This window comes from Ziziphus jujuba, chromosome 8 (genome assembly GCF_031755915.1).
Source record: "Ziziphus jujuba cultivar Dongzao chromosome 8, ASM3175591v1".
Lineage (NCBI taxonomy): Eukaryota > Viridiplantae > Streptophyta > Magnoliopsida > Rosales > Rhamnaceae > Ziziphus > Ziziphus jujuba.
The window spans coordinates 30060962-30084744 of NC_083386.1; the positions used below are offsets into that span (position 1 = coordinate 30060962).

The 23783-nt window shown below is 36.8% G+C and overlaps 5 protein-coding genes across 6 annotated transcripts; 2 read left to right on the forward strand and 3 right to left on the reverse strand.

Moving 5' to 3' along the window:
- The first annotated feature begins 882 nt into the window (after window positions 1–882).
- LOC107414876 (pentatricopeptide repeat-containing protein At5g27270) lies at window positions 883–6280 on the forward strand. Of its 2 annotated transcripts, none has more exons than XM_016023081.4 (8): window positions 883–1705; window positions 2095–3487; window positions 3589–3897; window positions 4197–4301; window positions 4385–4472; window positions 4604–4725; window positions 4837–4901; window positions 5127–6280. In XM_016023081.4, the coding sequence occupies exons 1-8, from the start codon at window positions 1172–1174 to the stop codon at window positions 5682–5684; spliced, it is 3174 nt and encodes a 1057-aa protein (XP_015878567.3). In that variant the 5' UTR covers window positions 883–1171; the 3' UTR covers window positions 5685–6280. The 2 variants fall into 2 exon arrangements, with proteins under 2 accessions (XP_015878567.3, XP_024927341.3); XM_025071573.3 differs by having other exon boundaries at window positions 1564–1705; window positions 2079–3487.
- Window positions 6281–6502: 222 nt separating this feature from the next.
- On the reverse strand, window positions 6503–8523 carry LOC107414877 (pentatricopeptide repeat-containing protein At1g77170, mitochondrial). The gene has a single exon (XM_016023082.4). It carries the CDS (start codon window positions 8268–8270, stop codon window positions 6849–6851), a length of 1422 nt encoding a protein of 473 aa, XP_015878568.1. The 5' UTR covers window positions 8271–8523; the 3' UTR covers window positions 6503–6848.
- A 22-nt stretch (window positions 8524–8545) lies between these two features.
- LOC107414879 (NADH dehydrogenase [ubiquinone] iron-sulfur protein 6, mitochondrial) lies at window positions 8546–10299 on the forward strand. The gene is made up of 3 exons (XM_016023083.4): window positions 8546–8708; window positions 9668–9752; window positions 9870–10299. Exons 1-3 carry the CDS (start codon window positions 8589–8591, stop codon window positions 9977–9979), a joined length of 315 nt encoding a protein of 104 aa, XP_015878569.3. The 5' UTR covers window positions 8546–8588; the 3' UTR covers window positions 9980–10299.
- Window positions 10300–10794: 495 nt separating this feature from the next.
- LOC107414892 (uncharacterized) lies at window positions 10795–15780 on the reverse strand. The gene is made up of 8 exons (XM_060819635.1): window positions 15142–15780; window positions 14107–14202; window positions 13775–13912; window positions 13414–13723; window positions 13084–13174; window positions 12403–12739; window positions 11927–12075; window positions 10795–11581 (listed from the first exon to the last, which is right to left on the reverse strand). Exons 1-8 carry the CDS (start codon window positions 15466–15468, stop codon window positions 11068–11070), a joined length of 1962 nt encoding a protein of 653 aa, XP_060675618.1. The 5' UTR covers window positions 15469–15780; the 3' UTR covers window positions 10795–11067.
- A 2507-nt stretch (window positions 15781–18287) lies between these two features.
- On the reverse strand, window positions 18288–22976 carry LOC107414888 (4-coumarate--CoA ligase 2). The gene is made up of 6 exons (XM_048469916.2): window positions 21527–22976; window positions 19389–19587; window positions 19115–19260; window positions 18956–19023; window positions 18735–18840; window positions 18288–18586 (listed from the first exon to the last, which is right to left on the reverse strand). The coding sequence occupies exons 1-6, from the start codon at window positions 22658–22660 to the stop codon at window positions 18464–18466; spliced, it is 1776 nt and encodes a 591-aa protein (XP_048325873.2). The 5' UTR covers window positions 22661–22976; the 3' UTR covers window positions 18288–18463.
- Window positions 22977–23783: the final 807 nt, after the last annotated feature.

Genomic DNA, 23783 nt, shown 5'->3' on the forward strand with positions numbered 1-23783 from the left:
TGACATGGAAGCTCAAAAGAAAAGGAGGCCTTAGAGAGATGTAACAATGGTCGATTTGAAGGTCATTGCTCATCATAGCTTCGTTTTGTTATGTCAAAATTATCAGGGCCTCCCATTTTAAACATGAATTACGGCCAAAAATTGATAAGGTTTTATACATTTAAGTGATTCTTCTTATATGCGTTCAAGAATATGAGGTTTTTTACAGGATCCAATAGTTTATTTATTTATATATAATTTCATTGAACTGAAATATAAACATTTAGTATAGAATTTAAAAAGAAACAAAAAAATTCAAAAAATATAATACATAATATATTCGAATATATATATATATATATATTTTTTTTTTTTTTTTGAGTGAAATATATTCAAATATTTGAAGAGGATAAAGCATAAAATAATGGGCTTCTTGGCATTAATCCCATCATAATTTCATTATTTTCGTATTTTACTTCCAATTAGCAGCAATAACCTTTGAAATTTATAACTTATATGAAAGTAATCTAAAATCTTTATATTAAAACTTTTTTAACGGTTAAAATGCATATGCACTCTACATAGAAGAGACGACCAAGGGAATAACTGCAACGAAAATTCTATTCTAGTTAATATGATTTTTATTTATTTTTTATTTTTTTGTGAAGGTTTCGAGCTATTATTATACTGCTTACAAACTTAAGGCGTTCATGCTAATTCAAAATTGTAAGGTTAAAATGCAAAAATATTGAAATTATATATAGAGTTGTGAAAAGATTATTAATGAAATTATGAAAAAATACGTAAAATGGTTCAGAACTTCAGATAAATTAAAATTTTAAAAATTGAAAAAAATAAAAAATAAAAAATTCAGAGGTGGAAGTTATAATGTATCCCCAGGTCATTCTCTACCAACAAAAATCTAGAGTGGCATTTCGGCAGTTTGCGCTGCTCCTCAGACAGACACCGTGAAACACAGTGCCCAAAGGAGTCAGTAAGGATAGACTACAATGTAGTACTTACTAGTATTATCTCCTTGAAGCAACTACAATCTCTTCCAACTCTGAAGAAAGTAAATTGCAGAACTTTTCCCGCGAAAACACTTTAGTAGTAGTAGTAGTAGTAGTAGTAGTAGTAGTAGCATTGTTAATACTTCATTCATATGAGCGAGAAGAAGAATAAGAAGTGAAAAATGGAGTCACTGAAATCCTCCTTCCTCTGCAACACCCAACTCCTCACAACCCACTTCACCTCCTCCCCGTTCTCTTCAAAACCCAAAATCCGAATTCAGTCGTCGGTCACCCCAGACCCCTGGTCTCTCAGCGATGGCAAACCCAACAGACCCAAACCCAAGTCCAAGAACCCCAAGAACCCACTCTCCGACCACAACGCCCGCCGACTTATCAAGGCCAAGGCCAAGTACCTCAGCGCCTTGCGCAGGAACCAAGGCCCCCAAGCGCAGACCCCTAAGTGGATCAAGAGGACACCCGAGCAAATGGTCAAGTACCTTGAGGACGATAAGAATGGACACCTCTATGGTAGGCACGTGGTGTCTGCTATTAGGCAGGTGAGGGGGCTGTCTAGGTTGCCAGAGGGTGCGTACGACATGAGAACTGTGATGGGTTCTTACGTTGGGAAGCTCAGCTTTAGAGAGATGTGTGTGGTATTGAAGGAGCAAAAAGGTTGGAGACAGGTCAGGGACTTCTTCGCTTGGATGAAATTGCAGGTTGGCTTTTTGTCTCAATTTCCTTTCTTTTTCTTTCTTTGGGCTGTGGAAAGTTTAATTTTTAATTTTTTTTATTTTTTGGGGGGTGTGTTGGATGCTTTTCATGTGGATTTTTCTCTTTGTTATGCATGTTTTAAGAATGTTGGGTTTTGTCTGAATTTCTTTCTCTTTCTTTCTATGGTTGAATAACATTTCTCTTCATTGTTACATTGGATGGTCTTCCATGAATTTTCTTTTTCTCTATTGTGGATTCTTTTTTCCTCTGGAGATGGTATATGTTCAGATAGTAGTTCTTTGTTGTTTGCTTTCTTGAATGGCTGACTAGGTGTTGTTTTCTTATAAAATATGGCAATTAATTCTGTGTAATTGATAGACTTGTGCTTAAACAGTTAAGCTATCAACCAAGCGTGATTGTCTATACAATTGTTTTGCGCCTATATGGGCAAGTTGGGAAGGTCAAGCTGGCCGAGAACACCTTCTTGGAGATGCTTGAAGCTGGATGTGAACCGGATGAAGTTGCCTGCGGTACCATGCTGTGTACGTATGCCAGATGGGGTCGTCACAAAGCTATGCTTTCATTTTATTCTGCTGTAGAGGAAAGGGGAATAATACTCTCTGTTGCAGTTTTCAATTTCATGTTGTCCTCATTGCAGAAGAAATCTCTCCACGGAAAGGTCATAGAAATATGGAAGCAGATGGTAAAACAACGAGTGGTGCCTAATAATTTTACTTACACCATAGTCATTGGCTCTCTTGCCAAAGAAGGTTATTATGAGGAGGCTCTCAAGAATTTTGACGAGATGAAGAATCTTGGGCTTGTTCCTGAGGAAGTAACTTATAGCCTTTTAATCAGTTTAAGCGTCAAAAGTGGTAACTGGGGTGAAGCACTAAGATTATACGAAGACATGAGAGCTTGTGGAATAGTTCCGAGTAACTATACCTGTGCTTCACTTCTGACATTGTATTACAAGACCGGTGACTTTTCTAAGGCCCTTTCTCTCTTTTCAGAAATGGAAAGCAATAACATTGCAGCGGATGAAGTTATCTATGGTTTGCTCATTAGAATATATGGAAAACTTGGTCTTTATGAGGATGCCCAGAAAGCATTTGAAGAGACTGAGCAGCTGGGCATACTTAGTGATGAGAAGACATACTTAGCAATGGCACAAGTCCATCTCAAATCAGGGAATTTTAAGAAAGCTTTAGAAGTTATAGAACTAATGAGGTCTAGAAACATTTGGTTCTCAAGATTTGCTTATATTGTCTTGTTACAGTGTTATGTTATGAAACAAGATCTTAGCTCCGCTGAAGCAACATTTCAGGCTCTGTCCAAGACTGGACTCCCTGATGCTGGTTCTTGCAATGATATGCTCAATTTATATGTAGGACTGGACTTGATGGAAAGCGCCAAAGGTTTTATTTTCCAGATAAGGAAAGATCGGGTAGAAATTGATGAGGAGCTTTGCAAGAATGTTATTAGAGTATTTTGCAAGGAGGGAATGATAAGAGATGCCGAGCAGTTGATAAAAGACATGGCTACTAATGTACTCTTCAAGGATAATAGATTCATCCAAACAACATTTAGGGCCATGGATTTGCATGGGGGAGATGAGCAACTTGTGGCCATTGACCAACCTGACACTTTGGCTCTCGGACTTGTTATTAATCTGTATATGGCAGGTGGAAATTTCAAAAAGACAGAAAACATTCTAGCAATGTTAATTGAAAATGCTAATGGCTTATCAATTGCTAGCCATATTATCAATAACTTCATTGGAGAAGGCAAGTAACTTATCAATTAATTCTATTTCTTGTATAAAATTAATTTATCATGCGAAGTGACATCTTGTGATGAAATGTAATTTTGGAAAATTTCTGTGTAGGTGATGCATTTAAAGCCAAAACTCTCATAGAACAGTTGATCAAGTTAGGATGCAAATTGGATGGTGCCATAATTGCTCCTTTGATTAGTTTATATGGGAAGCAAAAAAAGCCGGAAGAGGCCCACGAAGTGTTTTTGGCATTTGCTGATTCTCCAGCATCTGAGAAGTTGTTTAATTCGGTGCTTGATGCATTTGTCAAATGTGGTAAACCAGAGGAGGCTTACTTTCTTTACAAACAGGGTATTCAAAAAGGGCTTGGTCTAGGTGCTGTTGCCATCAGCATCATTGTGAATGCTTTGGCTAATGGTGGTATGACCGATAACTTAACAAATGTTCAAATTACACAGGTTGCAAAATTAATGTGTTTATCAAATTAGGTTTGTTGTTCTAATTCATACTGATTAATACTTTTGAGTAAATTTTTGATGCAGAAATTTTTCCTTGTGCTAAATTTAAAATTTAATTCCAACCTCCATATTGGAGTTGCACTTGCAAACATACTTCCTATAGAATTATGTAATGTGAAATAGCATCAAATGCTTCTTGGCTTACCATTCTGTTACTGTATGTCCAATATCATCATTATAATATGAATACTTCATCCCTAGGCAAACATCAAGGAGCAGAGAACGTCATCCGTAGAAGTCTTGAAGACGGCATGGAGCTTGATACTGTGGCATACAATACCTTTATCAAGGCCATGCTGGATGCAGGTTTGTTCATATGAGCCATTATAAATCGTAGACATAATTTTGCTGAAGAAAGCATGCAATAAACTGGCAAGTCTAATATGCAGGTAGATTACATTTTGCATCCAGCATCTACGAACGCATGCTTTCCCTGGGGGTTGCTCCATCAATTCAGACATATAACACCATGATCAGGTAACAGAATGGTATCCTTCTTTTGAAGAAACACAAACATTCACCCACCACATCAGTTCTTAATTTTTTTAATAAACCAAAAGGGAGGGAGAGAGAGAATGTAAGTCATGATGGTGAACCTGTTGGTGCAGTGTGTATGGACGAGGTCGAAAACTGGATAAGGCTGTAGAGATCTTCAGTGCTGCTCGCGACTTGGGTGTGTCTCTGGATGAGAAGGCATACATGAATCTGATAAGCTATTATGGGAAAGCTGGTATAATTCTACTCAATTCCATTGAGGAAAAGCATATATGGCCATTCTCGAATTGATTGTATCAACTTCATGCTTCAGAATCTTCTTAACTTCCAAAATCTGTTTTTGTAGGTAAAAGGCATGAAGCATCCCTCCTATTCTCTGAAATGCTGGAAAAAGGAATAAAACCTGGAATGGTAATAATAAAAGCTTCTGAGAATATGTTTAAATACACTGTTTATGACACAGAATAATACCCACTCAGAGCCTTGGACAGTTCGATTGTTTAGCACCATCTTTTTAACACTTTTAACCACTAGCTACGGCACATATAGTTTATTGATATACATCAATTGAAATTTGTGTTTCAGAACCATAAGTACCACTAAATGCTAATCCCTTGACTTCATGTGAAAATGTAGGTCAGCTACAATATTATGATGAATGTATATGCTACTGGAGGACTTTATCGAGAAGCAGAGGAACTTTTCAAGGCCATGCAGAGAGATTGTTGCTCACCTGACTCTTTCACATACCTCTCCCTAGTTCGAGTTTACACAGAGAGTCTAAAGTACTCTAAAGCAGAGGAAACTATCAGTTCTATGAAGGAAAATGGTATTTACCCTTCTTGTGCTCATTTTAACCTCCTAATCTCTGCTTTTGCAAAAGTGGGGCTGATAGTGGAAGCAGAAAGGATTTATAAAGAACTAGTTGCAACTGGTTTAGATCCTGACGTGGCATGTAATCAGACTATGCTAAGAGGTTATATGGAGTATGGACTCGTGGAAGAAGGCATAAACTTCTTTGAACAAATAAATGAGTCTCTAGAGGCGGACAGGTTTATAATGAGCGCAGTTGTGCATTTATATAGGTCTGCAGGAAAGGAAGTAAAAGCTATTAATGTTTTGGATTCAATGAGCAGTTTGGGAATTTCATTTCTGGAGAACCTTGAAGTTGGATCAAAGCTAAAAGTCCTTTAATTATCTTATACCTAATTCTGTAAGGTGATGATAAAGAGATGGCAAGAGGACAAAGGGTAAAGAGATCCCAAGTAAACGATGATGCTGAATATTGCTATTTTTATTCTGACTAAGTGCCAGATAGTCGTATACAAGCAATAAAACCACGCTATTGCTAGAGCTTCTTTGATTTAGTGGGAAAGAGGTCCGTGGGAAACAAAACTTGTTTACGAGATGTCAGACTATATATTATCCAAAGAGACTGATGACAAACACATATTAGCAAGTAAGTATAACTGCAAATGTTTGTCTTCACTGGAAGGAAGACATGAAGAATGGTGGCCAAAGAATTCTAACATAATCTCTGCATTTTAATATTCTGAACATGTGATGCAGTGGAAAATGAGATTGCATTTTCAAAATGGTTTGGCTCCAGTGAGGATTGGATCAGAACTCGCAAGATATTTGAGCCAGATATTTCTTTGATCTTGATAAGTGCAGTTTCGACTTGAATAGGTGAATGTAATATCCTTTAGCTTGTGATATGGTGGAAAATGAGTGCTTTTTTCAGACGATTGGCACGGGTCAGAATTAGATCAGGATAATTATTGATACTTCTTTGATGTAAAAGTTCAGTTTATCATATTTGATAGCTGAGGCAAAAGTTATGTTAGAATCGAGATATTTCTGCTGTACATTATTAGACGTGACTGTAGATGGTGTTCTTTTCATGGAAAAAAAAAATATATATATATATATATATATATATATATATATATATATGTATATATATCTATATTTCCGCCCACTAACATTGGATAAATTATTGCATCCATCAGGGATCAAAAGAGAATATTTCATAGTTTATTTTGCCTACTCTAGGACATTTCCATTTGCTTCGGAAAGAAATGAGAAATGTTTCCTCGGCACACTCACTTCAAATTAAGAGAAACTACTTTGGACACTTGCAAGTGGCTAGTGTTCGCCTCTTGATTTTTTTGCGAGTTCACTTAGGATCTACCTGATCCTTTTCTTAGCAAACTTAATAAATTAAACTATCAAAGACAAAGCTCTGAACGTGCTATGGCCTTTAGTTTCTTGGATAGCATTGAAGAGTTTGCAGCCATAACTATGAAGCCGATTCCGCTCAACAAACTGTATCTCTTTTCAACTCAAATTTTTCTTTCAATTGGTACTTGTTGCTAAGCTATAACCTGGAATCTTAGAGAATCTCTTCTGCTTCATAATCAACCGTACTCTTTCAGCCTCTCTCCATAAACCTCTAGAGGAATAGATATTAGACAAAATCACATAAACTCCATCATTCCAAGGTTCCAATTCTTGCAAATGCTTAGCCACCCACTCCCCCATCCTTATATTCGCATATTTCTCGCATGCACCCATCAAGGACCCCCAGATTATTGAATTTGCCTCCACTGGCATGTCCTCCACCATTTGTCTTGCCTCCTGAAGCAACCCTGCTTTGCCAAGAAGATCCACCATGCATCCATAATGCTGCAAGCGAGGTGTTATACCATAAAAGTTTTGCATCATCTCGAAGTAATTCTTTCCCTCTTGCACCATCCCAGCATGCACACATGCGCTGAGTACCCCAATGAAAGTCACATGGTTTGGTCTCACTCCTCCATCTATCATACACCGGAAGCACTCAAATGCTTCATTTATGTACCCATGCGTTGCATAACCCACAATCATGGATGTCCAAGATGACACATTTCTATGCTCCATCCTCAAAAACACCCTGTACGCTAAGTCCATTCTACCACATTTTCCATACATATCTATAAGCGAATTCAGCATCAAAAGATCCTCTTTTCCAATGGTTTTAGCCTGGTACACACATTTATGGAGCTGAAGAGCCAAATCCAGGTCTCCTAGACTTCCACAAGCAGATGTTATGCTAACCATGGTCAAATCGTCCGGCAAGAAACCACACGTCCTCAGTTCTAAAAACATGTTCATTGCTTCTCTGGCACGTCCGGCTTGAGAAAGACCTCCGATGATGGCATTCCAAGAACCCAACTTTCTCTCAGGGTTCTGATCAAACACCTTACTTGCATTTTCAAATTCTCCCGCTTTACAGTAAATGTTAATAAACCCACTTTCGCAATATTCGTGGGACTGAAGTCCAAGCTTCACAGCAACCGAATGAAGCTGCTTACCAATCTCAATGGCAAAATATTGACAAACGGCTTTTAGTACAATAGGAAGGGTGTAAGAATCAGGCAAAACACCAGCTCTTGACATATAAACATAGACAAACAGTGCCTTTCTAGGGGCCTCTAGCCTTGTGTACGACCTTATAATGTTGTTCCAATGGAATGGGGCAGGGTAAAATTCAAGCATGCGGGTCCGGATAACACGGGCATAAATTTGATTCAATTCTGGTAAGTCAGTTGAATTGGACAACTGGGTTGCTACTATCTTTGCTGGTTCTTGGTCATTGTGGCGCGGGGCATTGAGGAGTTGTGCGTTTTCAAATTGTTTGCTAGCGGTACTGAAACTTTGGCTGAGAGGACAAGAAATGGTATATTTGGGTCCTTTGATTCTTGAAAGCTTTTTCATGAAAGAAAATATTGCGTTCATAAGTTACAACGGAAATGGAAGCGAAAATAATATCAATATATATATATGTATATATTTACAGAGAATGCAATTGAATTAAGCATGGAATTTGGAGGATTCAGAAATCAGAAACAGAGAGCATAACGTTTAAAAGCGTACTCTCTGAAGATGGATCTTGGGCCGTATATAAGATTGGCCCACTGATTTGGGTTTTCCGAGCCCATTATTGGTCGGGTCAGCTCTGGGTCGGCACAGGTGCACCCAAATATTGGGCTGTACCGTTTTCTGTTTGTCTTTCTTTTTCTGTGTCTTTGCCATCTGATTCAGAGAACCTGAGCGATGGCGTCCAGTCTGATGAAAACCCTAATCACATCTTCCAAATTGGGATCAGCGGTGGGAGTCAGGAATCTCAGCTTTGTTTCCAATCAAATCAGCAACCATACCGCCAAATGGATGCAGGTTCGGTTTTTTTATTTTTCCCTCTAATTTTTCACTTCAATTGTTTAACAAAAATATACGTAATTTGTTCCCTAATTTGTTCTCAGATGGTACGATTTCTATCGCTGAGTGTTCATAGCTTTTTCTAAACCTATAAACTTGTTGGTTTATTATATTATAGTAAAATGATTTCCTCGTTGAGTTGATAATTTTTTTGCTTATTAGAATTACGACTACATTATCATAGAGGTTATTGATTACCATATGGCTTTGTTTTGTTGGTTTTAACGATATTTCATGTTAAAGCGGCTGTCTTGTAAATATATATGCCAGCAATCTAGATGCCCAACAATGAAAAATTAGCAAGAAATGAAATACACCCACATTCCAGGAGCGTAATCTCATTAGAGTTGAGGGAAATAGATATAGGGGAAAATGTTTTCATGGCCCTGTGTTTCAAATTTTAATTATATTCGTGAAGATATCTGCTGTTTTCACTCCTGACAAGCTGAACAAGATTCTATTCTCCATTGGGGTTGATGAGCTCTACTTATAGTCTTGCAACCTCCCATTGTTTTAGCCCATTTTGAGATGATAATCTTGCCAATCGTTGTTCTGGCTTCGATGGTGTAGTCTCTCCTGCATAAGATATATACATAACAATTTAGACATTATGGACCAAACACAGCATCTTTAAGTAGGCTAGCTAGTATTATCAACTTTCAATTCCAATTTATTTAAGTAGGCTAGATAGTATTATCAACTTTCAATTCCAATTTCTCTTTCCTATGTTTTTAAATTTTTTCATCCCAGCCAATCTGAAACTTAAAGAAAAGCGGAGGTAAGGCTTGCATGCTAGGTTAGATATTAGTTTTGACGTATCTCTTTTGAGCTTTCTACCTGCTGGTTCTCCTATTTGCTTGAGTATGTTAGTTCTTTCTTGTTGCCATATGGAAATTCACTTCTTAACATTTTAATAGGATACTAGCAAGAAATCTCCAATGGAGTTGATCAACGAAGTTCCACCTATCAAGGTTGAAGGCAGGATTGTTGCTTGTGAAGGAGGTTAGTATGATAACCATAATCTCAAGTGCTTCTAAATTACCTTTAATGTAGAAACTACTATGGTTCAAACGCAATAAAATCTAGACTTATATATGGTGACACTGTTTGTGGCTTCAGATAATGACCCAGCTCTTGGGCATCCAATTGAGTTTATTTGCCTCGACCTCGCAGAGCCAGCTATTTGCAAGTACTGTGGTCTTCGGTATGGTCAGGATCATCATCACTAGGAATCTGGAGCTGATTATTGTTCTGTAAGGGAGTAAACCAGATCCATGAGGCATCCTTGTATCTTGGTTGGAGCCTTTTCTGAGGCGTAGTTAAGTTGATATGATAATTACCTGAATTGTTAAACTTGTGAGCAGAATAAGGATTCGAGATGCCTGTTGATTTTCTTCTTCCGGACTACATGGATATATGAAACTGAACCCTGTTTTCCATTTTTTTCCCCCAACATTCCTCTTTAAGAAATATTGTGATGAGACTGCTGTGGATACTTTTCTAATGAAGCTTCTTCTCTGATGATATATGGACATAAGATTTCAGGCCATGCTCCCTCTCTCTCTCTCTCTCTTTATTAGTAAGCAAGCTAGTTGTGTCGGAGATGAGCATTGATTGTTTACGCAATTATAGTTTGGGGTTTTGCTACGTTAGAATTTATATAATGACATATATTCTGAAAAGGGGATGGTCTGTAGTAGTGGTGCATGCAATCTGTTCTTTCTTTTAAGTGGTTCTGAAACTATGAGTCTATTTACGGCATGAACACTCATATACTGTTGTTTTTTTTTAAAACAAAAATAATAATAATAATTAACACTTAAATAGCGTTTATCTTGGCAAGAAATAAAAATAATCATTTATAAAAATTTTAATTGCTTGAGAAATGCAGTTTTGAAAATGTCATTTTCCTCTCTTTTTAAGGCGGGTGCGAAGGAAATCCTTACAAGTTATCGAATCGGAAAACCATTGCATTTCCTCAATTAACATAGGCGCTTGACCAATGAAAATTGAGATTTTTGACGTTCTTCAACTTGGCTCAACATTATGAATGAGAATAATAATCATCATCTATTATTCAAAAAATGAGTACTCAACAAAGCTGACGGCAATAAATGATGCTCAACAATCATCGTTAGCATAAAATTCGATAACTGACACGTTAAATACCAAAAACCCCCAGCATTTGGGGGCAAATAATGATAGCTCAAAACCAAAAAAATACGAGCCTTCCCAAATTTGTAAAGGAGATGTCGCCCCATTTCTAACTACTTTGATAGAAATTTTCCAGATAAAGTGTGGTACTTATCTAACACCATCATACATCACTTTTATCAGCCGCTGCCAGTTTTCTTCTTTGTTGATGCTCTGCAACTTTATAATCTACCACCTCACGGAAAAGGCTTGGATCAAGCACACAATTTTCACTCCCATAAACCGCTGCTTGAATGCTTGCCATTAGTTTTGCTATTTCTCTCCCAGAAAACCCTTCGGTCTTTGCTGCTGCTTCCCTTATAATATCATCTGTCAACCCCTTAATCTCTATCTTTTGCTGTTGCTTTTTGAACAAATTACTGAACAAACCAGGTTTTCTTGAGCCTGCCTGAGCAAGGTATTTGTCCAGATACAGCTTTAGCAGCTTAAAACGTTCATCTTCCCCGGGCAGAGGGAATTCCAGCACTTCATCAATACGATCTGCCACGGCTGAATCCAAATCACCAGGACGGTTAGTTGCCAAGGCAAGGACAATGTCTTTGGATTGGTCACCAGTGCGAAATAGGAGGGCATTCAGGGCACTTCTTTGAGCTTCACTCATGTAGGTTTTGTTTCGCCTGCAAAATTATTCAGCATATTCAGTATCGACAGATTTTATAAATGAGACAATGTATTGCAGTTGCCACTCTTTTAGGAACCAGGTTACATCAATAAATACTTGTTGACAAGTACAAATTCACTCATAAGGAGGACAGCACTGAGGGCATCTAAGGGAAACTAAAAGAGGATTTCATTAAAGAGGTAGATCTCATCTGTGAAAAGTCAAAGCATAAGTGGACCAAGGTAAAAAAGTAGAATGTCTTACACAGCATGAGTTTCCTTAGTTCAAGTATCAGGTGGAATTGGGATATGTCTTTAATTCAAATACCAACCAAAAAACTTAAAGAGAGAGTATAACTTACTCGCACAAAAATGCATCAGCTTCATCAATGAAAAGCAACAAACCCTTCTGCGACTTCTTGGCCCAATCAAACAACTGATGTATCTTCGTAACAGCCTGTGAGCCCAGAGGAGCAACATCCCCTCCTGTCATCAATGCATAATCTAATCCCTAATGGCATAAGAAATCTACAGTCAGAAACACATAGTAATGGAGAATGATGAAGATGACAATGATGATAAACAAGAAGCGAAAGTTGGTACAGAACAATATATTGGGAATTATGGTACAAAATTTCCATATATGCACTACTTTCTCTCTTTCAAGACTGCCCAGATATAAGCATTACTTCCAAGCATGCACAAAATTTCATTCCATCAAAAGTCCAGGCAAACATATGAATATTAGAGGAAAATAAGAAACCCATGTTTTTGCTACACACATTGATAAGTCTGCATGAAAATAACAAAAACAAAACAAAGTGGTAAGATCTCGTACAGATTTACGAGCCAGCTCTCTAGCAGCCATTGTTTTCCCTGTTCCCGGAGGACCATAGAAAAGCATGTTTCGGAATGGAGCCTGATGGGATTTTGTATTGGCAGTAGCACTTGCCAACTGTTGTATCCTTTTCTGAAGCGATGGGTGTAAAATAACATCACCAAAGCCATTGCCATTGCCACTTTTTGATGACCCTTTATCAGCACCACGAGATAAGGTGCTCATGCCACGAGAAAACAGTCCCGACCAAGGATATTTCCCTCTGGAGGATTCTCTGATTAGAGACGGCTGTCCTAAGATTCTGTCAACATAGCTCCATATCACCTTTGCACCTTCCCTGCATTGGAGAAAAGAAACCTGCATAAGCTATAAAGTTGCAGGCTGCAAAATGAGAAGTGCATACTACACAACAGAAAATGACCAGCCTAGAAGGTTGTATGCTATATTAAGAAAATTAGTTAAATTATCTGTTACAAGCATGGAAATTTAGAACCAATGCAAGATAATATCAAGACATGTTTATACACACTGCAAAGATTGAGAAACAGCGGGGGAACCAACAGCGCTCAACAAATATTTAAGATGATTAAATCAACTAGAAAATAGATGTCCCTCCTCTTTCAAAGGAAACTCCATATATGAAAAAGAAAACATACTCCAATATTCTAACATTTTATATACCTTGTTGTGTAAACTCCAGCTGCTAAAGCTGTAATACCCCCAACAGCAACAACCAATTTATTTTGATCTGTCAGAATGGTTTTCAAGCCCCCTGCCAAAGAGAAGTAATGATGCATGAAACCAGCACTAACAAGGACTAATAGGGTTCAAAATCAAACAGTGGATAGAAGAAGAATAAAATGCAAAAGGCAATCATTTGAGATAAAATTATAAGAAGTGTTTGTCTTAAAAAATTATATCCACATATTGCCATAAAAACAGTAAAAGAATGCAACACATGATACTTGGATGTCACCATATAGTCAACACAAGGCTATCAACTTTAAGCACCTCCAATATGGTCAAAAGTGGTATTAATAGCAGCAACCCATTTCTCCCTCTCTGCATTTGCACGGTCTACAAGCATTCGCCTATTGATGTCTTCAGCTAGCTTTGCTTCATGAGCTCTGCCTTCTGCTTCTGCAATAGCCCTTACTCTAATTGTTTCCCTTTCTATCTCAGCCTTCTCTCTCTCTGTTTGACGGCGTTGTGCTTGGATTTGTTCCTCTGTTGCTCGGCGAGCTTCCTCCTGTCTGATTGATGATTCTTCTTGCAGTTTTACAAGCTCTTGATTCCGTGCCCTCTGTAATTCGTTCTCTGCCTGCAATACACTACAAGGAATTAAATTATTTTCTCTAACAAAATCTTCTACAAAACCAAAAAGTTCAAGGCTACATGCCTGCATCCTCTTCCTTGCCAATTCATCCTCGTAGCGAGCCATTTGAGATTTTGTTTGTGCTTGATGCTGAGCTAGCTTTTTCTGCTCGTCATATATAACCCTTTGTCTCTCCTGCCAGGCCAGGAAGAATAAATTATCGTGTTTTTTTTTTTTTTTTTTTTTTTTTTTTTGGGGGGGGTGTGGTGTTGAAGAATATTTAGAGTTTTTTTTAACATTCCAATGCAAATACTATCAGAATTGTATAGAGATGCAACTTAGCCTCGAAGAAGAAGTAATGATCAAAAACAACAATAAAGAGATCTTACAGTTTCAGATTGAGCTTGCATAGCCTTAAACTCTGCAGCCTTTGCAGAAAAGTCAGCCTGCCTTGTTTCTTCTTGCTTCTTCATAAGTTCAAAGACCTAGAACCATAACATACAGATTCCATTCATTCCCTCTAAAAGTCATCAATTCAAGAGAATGAAAAAAAAATAAAAGGCAACCTAGTCCACCTAGTACAATATGCTTTTCAGTTCCATGAGAATTTTGTTGTAAGGAAATGAAAAAAGAGATAATATATAACACTATTGCCATTGCTTATTTTGCAATCAATATAAGTGAACAGAACTCATTAAGGAATCGCTTAGGATACATATCAAACTTCCACGGTCACAAAATTTCTCAACAATAAAACTAGGATGCACATTCCTTAACACTCAATAGAACTAGTGCTCTAAATATTGATCGAAATGAAGAAAAAAAACAATACAAACATTACAAAAGAAGATGTACCCACTTTTCACTGAATCTAAGACAACATACCCACTTAATGTCAAATCTCACTTTTTTAATGCCAACATATATAATGCTAACAACCTCAAATTCAAAATCATAATTCTCTCCTTAACCTCTCTTTCGATAATTAATGATTACTAAAATACTTCGTCAAACTGAAGACTCAAAATCATTAGTTTTCGCTTCTATATAACTTTCTTTTGCTTTGCTTTCCTTCCTCAGTCTTCCAATCACTTAAACAGGATCCAAAAAGTGAAAATCAATATATAAAAATCTGAAAAACCCACGCTACCTTAATAATTTCAACACAATATCAACATTAAACTGCGAAATTCAGTCACAATAAACCATAGAGAAACAAACCATCATCAAAAGCAAACCCATTTAGTGAAACCATTCCAGAAACCACAGAGTAACCCAAACTCCATCAAATCAAGACCCTTCCGATTATTATTATTATTATTAATTTTAAGGAAAAGAAAAAAGGGGGAAAAAAAAGGCTAAGAAAACAGAACCTATTCGGAGAAACTGCACAAATAAGAAAAAGAATTAAAAAAAATGGAAACCTTTTTGGCATTGGAAGAGTTGGTGATCTCTCTGAGAGCCTTGGCACCCCGCTCCAGAGCCTCAGGATCGAAGCCGGTCGACGAGGTCCTGGGATTATCATTACGAACCCTTGGAGGAGGCACAACATTACCTGCGGACTGTGAGGAATTGGAGGGCACAGGCTGGGAAGAAGAAGAAGAAGCGGAAGCAGATTGAGGAGCATTTGAAGGAGGAGAAGAGAAGGGAGAGAAGTTGAAAGGTCCATCGGCATGAGCATATTTGGTCTGCGACAAGGAAGCAGAGGCTGCCATGGCTGTGATCAGCCCTACTGCATATATCTTAGTCATTCCCCTTAAAAAGTTTTCTCTTTGATATTCTGATCAAACCCTAAAACTAAAAAACCCCAGAGAAAATGAAAGGTTTGGGGGGCAATGCGAGGGTTTGGGGTTTAAGAGAGGTTTAATGGGGAAAAAATTAGTGGCTTAAGAACCACGTAATAATTATGTGTTTAATTAAACAAATGCTTGTTCTGGTTCCATGGAAAGCTGTAGATGGCAGATACAACGAGAGGAGATTGTGGCTGGGTGGTGGGTCGGTGGGCTTCAGGGTTTTTGTAGGGTTTGTGCCCGTGGTAATATACATATGGCTGTTCTTGGCGGATTGGGAGCTTCTGAAGATTGAAGACGACACCGTTTTTGTCCAGTGTTATAAACTGTTTAAATATGCGGGTTCGAATCGGATTGGCTTGGGTGTTGCATGTCGACTACTTTGGAAGACTAAGTGGGTGCGTTACGGATGGTTGGACCGGTTGTTCTAGTTGTTAGACCGGTCCGATTGGAGGACTAATTTATTAAGTCTTTCGATTGTTTTCTTCTTCCTTTTTTTTTTTTTTTATGAGGTTAATTTCACTATAAAAAAGGAAAATGAAGTTAATTTTATCTGGTTTCTTCATATATATTAGAGATTTAACACATTTTAACTGTTTATTTTTATCTGATTTTGGTAATTTTTTTTTTTAACTTTTTACTTAGTAGCCCAAGGAGAAGGATGAAAGATGAGAATGATTGAATTTTTTTTATTTTTTTATTTTTATTTTTTGCCTTGCTGCATCTACAATCATATAAATAGAAGAAAACAAATTATGTGTTTTCCTTCGGTAATTGAAATTATGTGTCTTCTTGTAATATTTATCGATGGGGTTCTCTCTCCTGCCAAAAACAAATTCCAACTTTTACTACAGTTGAATAATTAGCTCTCTTTTTTTTTCTTGCAGTCTCTCCTATAGTAACGTGGTTTCAGTTCAGTCTATTGGTGCAATTTCTCATTGTGATATATTAATTGCAGAGCTGGCTAGTGCGATTGTGTATAAGTGTGGTCCTTTGTGATGGAGGAACTTAAAAGCAGCATGTACATATATTTTAGTTTAAATGCATTGTCTTTATATATATATATATATATATATATTTTAGTTTTCTTTGTTTTTCTTTTTTTTTTTTTTTTTTTTTGGTAGATGGTTTATCTTAGTTATGAATAATTGGCATGTAATAGTTAGGTTTCTTACATTTATAACTGCAAAATTAAAGAAGATAAAAACAAAAATTAAATTGAAAACTATTTCAAATAAACGAGGCTCATTTTGATAAATATTTATTATCATTATAAATTAATAATGATATTATTAATCATTCATATATATTTTAATCAAAAATCATTCATATATATTGAAACTCTGAATCAAACAAAGAAGAGAAACAAAAAATAATAATGGTAATAATAATAAGTAATACTTGGTAAGGAGGGGTAAAGTAATTATATTATTCATAAATTTGTTTGTCATCACGCAGGCACACAATACAGGTTTGGAACCCTGCTAACCGTCTCAAGACTGAAGCCATTTTGAAAGCGTGGACAAGCCAATGATCAGTCTTGTGTTTCTATCGGAAAAAGGCGGCGTGACCTACTTATTAATAAACATGGAGTCCCTGGTTTAAGACACTTTTGCTTCATATATAGAAGAACGTTTTCTACGTGTACCTAGCTTCCACTCAATACCATGGGAAATTAATATGGCTGCTGATTGGATTCCAAAATTGACTCCAAGAGGCTCACTGCCTACTTCCTAATTAGAGCCCCAAAAACCATAAAATCTTGTATAAAACGGTAATATACTAGCTAATTTGATACCACTTTAAATAGTTTAATAATAATTTTTACAATTTTACCATGTTAATTTTTTTTTTAATATATATATTGCAATAAATATTTCTATTTAATTTTATTTTATTAAAATATTCTTGATCTTTCGTCTTCTCCGTCCTTTTCAATATAGATCTTGGGTCCTTTTAGAATATCATATAACAACTTCATTACAACCAGAAAATTATCGCTGGTTTGCTACGTGGTCCATGACGAACCTTAATATCGGTAATTGTCGTTGGCCTTTGTTTTTGTGTTTTTTGTTTTTTTTTTTTTTTTTTTTTTAAACGAAAATTATCTTTAATTTTCCTTTTAGATTTTATTAAATATCTTCTCCAAATACATCCGCCGGAGACAAAACCACAGTGGCCATTGATGGTTATTTTTTGACCGCTGCCAAGCTATCTATGAATGTAAAAGTTTATACAGAAAAGTGGGAAACAGAACAAAAATATATGCATTTTAAAAAACAGAAGAAGAAAAAGGTCAGCGGCCATTGCTAGAATCCTATTGTCCTAAAGCTCTTCCATGGATCTCATAGCAGTGCCGGCGTTCTCCCACCATCAGAGGCTGCTGGCCATGGCTAAAAAAACACCATCTCACAGTTTGTTTTTATTCATTATTTATGTAAATGTTTATTTTGAAAAAAATAAAATTTAATTTTAGTGAATTGTCATTTTTAATTAACATAGCAAGTTTAACATATGACGTTAAACTATTGCAAGCTTTTAACATTTGGCATTAAATCATTTTGGATGGTACCGGATCAGCTAAGTGCCACCATTTCATATAAGATTTTCTTCCCAAAAGTCAGCACGATTTAATTAAACTTTTGTTATTTTGATCTTTCCAATAAATTGCAACATCTTTAATTTAAAAAAAAAATGGTATATGCATATATATATCTATGCAGTATAAAAGAAATGAATGAGTAATAGTACTAATAGACTAGTGAAATCACACAGCTTGCTGATTTATGATGAGGGATTCAATATTTTATCACCTTCGTTTCATTTGAATTCACGGCCAATCAATTTTATGTTTTACATATGGAGATAAATTAATACATCAAGGACAAATCAAGACGCATGCTTTATGTGATTTGAAATTATTATTAATATTAATGATAATATTAATAAAAATTTTTCAGGCAGAAGGGGAAGCGGTGGCTAGCTTGGCTCTCAGATCTTTTCTTAAAATCTTTCCGGAAGGAGACTTTGGAACTGCATGAACAAAGTAGACCTTGTGGAGTCTCTTGTAGAACACCACCTATTCCATATATACATATATAACCTTAGTATTATGTTTATCAAATAATTAATTTAAGTTCTTTATGTATATATATATATCCTCTTTTTATAATTATATATGTATATGTATATAAAATATTATATGTGTTGGATTAATAATTAATTACCTGTTTTGATATGAATTCCTTGACAGCTTCTTCGGTAAGTTCTACACCATTTGTGGATCGAACCACAAATGCAACTGGAACCTCACCGGCAACTTCATCTTTTTGCCTGCCATGCCCATTGCCATCGCATACATTTATTATACTTCATTAATTAATCAATCAAATCAATACTCAGTTACTCATAATAATCAGTATTATAATAAATATTTAATTAAACTTACGGGACCACAGCAGCATCTGCAATTGAGGGGTGCCCAACGAGCAGGGCCTCCAGCTCAGCCGGTGGAACCTATGTTTAATTAAAGTTAATTGCATGTTAAATTTTCAATTATAAGTTAATAAATACATTATATATATATATATATATGAAATGTATATACCTGGAAGCCTTTGAATTTGATGATCTCCTTGACTCTGTCCACAATGAAAATCTCATCGTCATCGTCCACGTAACCAATATCTCCGGTGTGAAGCCAACCATCTTCGTCTATTGTGTTAGCCGTGGCCTCACCGTCGTTCAGATATCCTAAGATATTTATTTATTTTTTAAGTTGATAAAGAAAATGAAATTAATTAAAATTTGAATTTGAATGTGATTGAAAAAGTGGGATTAAATAAAAACAAGGTAGAAGCGATAATAGTAGTAATGCGTACCTTTCATAATCTGAGAACCGCGGATGCAAATTTCTCCGGGTTGGTTATAGCCAAGGGAGCAACCGGATTCAGGGTCGACCACTTTGAGCTCTGCGTTTCTAACCACAGTCCCACATGACCCGGACTTGGTTGGGAATGGCTGCTTCGCGAATCCTAAGCACATTGATAGCACTGGCCCTGCCTCTGTCATCCCGTATCCCTGCCAATTTATTTACCCATAATTTTTTTAATTATTTACTGAATTCCATTTCCAATAACAAACTAACTTATATAGATATTTAAATTATTAATAAAATTAATTATGCATATATGGTGTTGGTGAGGATTATGGGAAATGGGAACGTGATGGAGAAAATACCAATTCCTTAATCCTCTTTCCCATTTTATACCCAAACCGACAGATATTGCAGGACTTCATCCCTGCCTAATAAAAACAAATATCTTTTAAGACTCTCAGACAGCGACCGTCCAAAGTTTTTGCTTCTTGTTTCAAATTACAATACAAGAAACCATTCACTTTTACTCTTCTCCTCCCCATCCAAATCCGAGTGTAAGAGATGCCTTTTTTTTTTTTTTTTTTTCCCCAGTAATGGTAAGAGATGAAGAAACCATTCCTTTTAAAAACACGTTCATTGTAAAATCTGAATAAGGTATATTATGAAATATGTATATTGATAGATGTCACAGTTTGATCAATCTGTTAAATGTTAAAATTGTATATAGAAAAGTGAATCTGTTCAAATGTTAATAACTAATAAATGGAATAGTAATATCACGTGGTGGTGTCCCCTCTATCATTTCTAATCTTTTTGTATCTACAATGAACTAAGAAAGTGATTTGATAACCATGGCCTGATTCGTTGGCATCATGCTTGTAAGTGTATTAGCTCCTTTTGGTTTCATAACACCCCACTTTCGCCCAAAAAAACAAAAGATACATACGTTTTTCTAATTTGCACAAGATAGCTCACATAGCTTTCTTTGCTCCTTTTGGTTTTATAACACCCCACTTTCACCCCAAAAAAAAAAAAAAAGATACATACATTTCTCTAATTTGCACAAGATAGCTTACATAGCTTTCTTTGCTCCTTTTGGTTTTATAACACCCCAATTTCACCCAAAAAACGATACATACATTTTTCTAATTTGCACAAGATAGCTCACATAGCTTTCTTTGTGTGGACCAAAACATAAGATAAAGTTTAATGATCCGGTCCTTTCTACGATATTACTTTCTGTTTTATAACCTTTCCTTTTGCACAAAATAGATGACATAGCCTCCTCTGTGTGAACCGAAAGCTATAACTTATTAGGTACAGTTTAATGATGGAATCCTTTCTATTATATTACGTCCTAATATACTTTGACCGGGACTACAATTCATACAATCGCCGATGTTGAATGATGTATGAACATCTCTAATTACTAATTTAATTAATAGTTATTACCCTTACATGTGATATACTTTGCAAACACAGCTATCTGGACACTAAAATATATGTGACGTTCTTTCCAAGTTTATTTTTTTTTTTATTTTTTTAACGAATTCCAGCTTTTAGTTTTCACATATATTATTTATATGATTGATTTTTTTACACGGTTGACTTTTCTAATTTTATTTATGCATTATTGTATTGTTACTTGTACAATTAGATAAGACTCAAAACAGCACGAAAACGGCTACTGACTATTTTTCAGATTTCAAACATCCGAATTTTCTGCCATGAATAAATAAAAAAAAGCCGGATTAATTAAGGATACAGCAACTTCAATTTCGTCTTTCATTAATTAGGTTTCCTTTGAAGGTCTGTGGACCCATGATACATGGCCAACGCCATACATGATGGCCACAACGTTAATTCGCTTCCCAATCACCGATATATCTTTCCTTTCTCTAATGGACGGTTTTCATGATTATTAATAAAAATATTTGTGAATGAATATATATTTTTTTTCTATATATATATAAAAAATATATATAGTTTACTTTTCCACGTTGTTTGACTATCTCTCTCTAGTCTCTATCTTAACTTAACTTAAAAGATGAAGCCTAAATATGTGGCTCACAGCAAGTGAACAAAAGTCAGTTGAAGAAATAAATATAAAAAAATAGGCAACGCTAACTACCGAGTGCTGACCTGGCCAAGAACTGCCTGAGGAACCCTGTTCCGCAGTGCCTCCTCCAGCTCCTTCCCGAGAGGTGCGGCCCCCGATAACACCAGTCGGATGGAGCTGAGATCGAACTTGTCAACCATCGGATTCTTCGCCAGCGCAAGAACCAGAGGCGGAACCACCGCCGCCACCGAGACCCTGTGCCTCTGTATCAGCTCCAACAGAGCTCCTATCTCAAACTTGTGCATTATCAAAACCGCTGCACCAACTCTGAGGGAGTTCAACAGCACGCTGTTCAATGAGAATATGTGAAACATTGGCAACACGCACAGCACCACATCCTCCTCCGTCAAGTACAGGTTGGGATTATCCCCGTCCACTTGTTGGGCCACGCTGGTTATTAAGCTCTTGTGTGTCAGAACAACCCCTTTCGGAAGCCCCGTTGTTCCCGATGAGAAGGGCAGGGCCACCGGGTCTTCCGCGTCGATAACAACCTCCGGAAATTCGTTCTCGTTGGCGTCGGAAATCACCGAGAAGTCTAGACAATTCTCGGGAGGGTCGTCGATGGTGATGACCTTAAAATCTTGGCCGAGTTTGGGGTATTGGCCGCCGCCCGGTTCTCGGAGCTTGTCGACGTACTGAGATTGAGTGATGATGAGTTTCGATTTGGAGGCGTTGAACTGCTTGAAAATCTCGGGCACCGTGTAGAAGGGGTTTGCGGTGGTGGAGACGGCTCCGATTATAGAAGCTCCCATGAATGCGAAGACGAACTCGGCGCAGTTTTGGAGAAGGATCATGATAACATCTCCTTTTTTGATTCCAAGTGTAGAAAGGCCTGCAGCGATCTTTGAGGAAATGAGGTGGGTTTCTGCGAAAGTGTAGGTCTTTCCGGTGGAGCCCACGATCAAGCAGGGTCTGTCCGGGAATTCCACCAAAGAGCGCTCAAAGCAATAGGTGTGGAGCGGAACATGGTTGGAGATGGGGATGTCAGGCAATTTAGATTTGAAGACATGGATGGTGTCATCTTGCTGGGGCAGCTGGTTCTTGGGAGGAGGAGGAGGAGGAGGAGGAGTTGTTGCAGCAGCTGCCGCAGGCTCTGAATTAATCTTGGGAGAGATTTCTGGTTTGGGAGTTTCAACAGAAGAAGCAACAGAAACCATGGTGTGTATGTGGATATTAATCTCTCTCTGTGTTTTCCCCTTTGGTTTCCGATATAATAATTAATCTTCTCTCTATGTCTGTCGACTCAAAGAGATTGCTTTTCTGTGCACCAGATAATTATGGGAATGGCTAGCACCAACCAACCAAGAGAAGAAGAACACAGAGAGAGAGAGAGAGAGAGAGAGAAAGAGATGAAGAGAAGAAGGAGAGAGTGTGTTAGAGAGAGAAGGAAATGAAAGGAAAAGTGTACATGTCATTAATATAAAGGAAGTGGCGTTGGGGAGAATGGAGGGAGGTAGGTAGCGAGAGGAGGTTAGATTGGGCAGATGGAAATGAGTTTGTGTTGGGTTAGAGGAAAATGAGACGGAGGAAATAAGCATGCCTTACCTCACCTTCAAATATTGGATATTTTTGCACCATTCAATACGTCATTAGTAGCCAAGGCTTCCAAGTTCCAAAATCCATCCCCCCAAGAAAATGGTCCAAAACCTACCTAAATTTACATATGCGATAAAAAAAATTATTAAACTATAATTTTAAAATAATTAATGTGATTTATTTAATATTGTAATTTTTTTATTATAATTTTTGTCACCGTGAAAAAAATGATGTAAAAATAAATAGGAGATCCTTGATTTTATCTCCCTCTACTAGTATAGTATGTATGGGTACTCATCAACGAATGCATATTACCTACCTAACCTTCTATCTCAGTTTCCAATTCAACACTACTTGTGGGTCCATGCCATTCCTAATTTCAATACGTGGCTTGTCCTTCACTGTCTAAAATTAGAGTTTACACAAATATTTTCCTTGTAACTTTTTCCCGTGAAGACGGTTACCACCACATTATTATTGTTTATTTTATTACAAATTTGAGTGAGAGAAGATTTTATTTAAATCAGGCATATTTATAATAGTTTTTATTATTAGAGCAAGCCTATAAATTTGGAATCATAGTTTTAAAATAATATAGTGATTTCGTACCCAATTTTTTCTTAAAAAAATTAATTTATTTTTGTTGTTGGTATGGTTATGGTACGTAGACCGAGAATTTGCTGCCACACAGTCGGTGTCTTAATTCTTATGGAGCACAGTGGGTAGGTAACGGAAATGGTGGAA

Excerpts from the sequence above, each read along its gene's own strand:
- LOC107414879 (XM_016023083.4), top strand. The coding sequence starts at position 8,589 with ATGGCGTCCAGTCTGATGAAAACCCTAATCACATCTTCCAAATTGGGA. Across the intron at positions 8,709-9,667 it reads ATACCGCCAAATGGATGCAG|GATACTAGCAAGAAATCTCC; the intron begins GTTCGGTTTTTT and ends ACATTTTAATAG. Across the intron at positions 9,753-9,869 it reads GATTGTTGCTTGTGAAGGAG|ATAATGACCCAGCTCTTGGG; the intron begins GTTAGTATGATA and ends TTGTGGCTTCAG.
- LOC107414877 (XM_016023082.4), bottom strand. The coding sequence starts at position 8,270 with ATGAACGCAATATTTTCTTTCATGAAAAAGCTTTCAAGAATCAAAGGA.
- LOC107414888 (XM_048469916.2), bottom strand. The coding sequence starts at position 22,660 with ATGGTTTCTGTTGCTTCTTCTGTTGAAACTCCCAAACCAGAAATCTCT. Across the intron at positions 19,261-19,388 it reads CGGTTCTCAGATTATGAAAG|GATATCTGAACGACGGTGAG; the intron begins GTACGCATTACT and ends TAAATATCTTAG. Across the intron at positions 18,587-18,734 it reads AGGAATTCATATCAAAACAG|GTGGTGTTCTACAAGAGACT; the intron begins GTAATTAATTAT and ends TATATGGAATAG.
- LOC107414876 (XM_016023081.4), top strand. The coding sequence starts at position 1,172 with ATGGAGTCACTGAAATCCTCCTTCCTCTGCAACACCCAACTCCTCACA. Across the intron at positions 1,706-2,094 it reads TCGCTTGGATGAAATTGCAG|TTAAGCTATCAACCAAGCGT; the intron begins GTTGGCTTTTTG and ends GTGCTTAAACAG. Across the intron at positions 4,902-5,126 it reads AAGGAATAAAACCTGGAATG|GTCAGCTACAATATTATGAT; the intron begins GTAATAATAAAA and ends GTGAAAATGTAG.
- LOC107414892 (XM_060819635.1), bottom strand. The coding sequence starts at position 15,468 with ATGACTAAGATATATGCAGTAGGGCTGATCACAGCCATGGCAGCCTCT. Across the intron at positions 14,203-15,141 it reads ACTCTTCCAATGCCAAAAAG|GTCTTTGAACTTATGAAGAA; the intron begins GTTTCCATTTTT and ends TTATGGTTCTAG. Across the intron at positions 11,582-11,926 it reads GCTGATGCATTTTTGTGCGA|GCGAAACAAAACCTACATGA; the intron begins GTAAGTTATACT and ends ATAATTTTGCAG.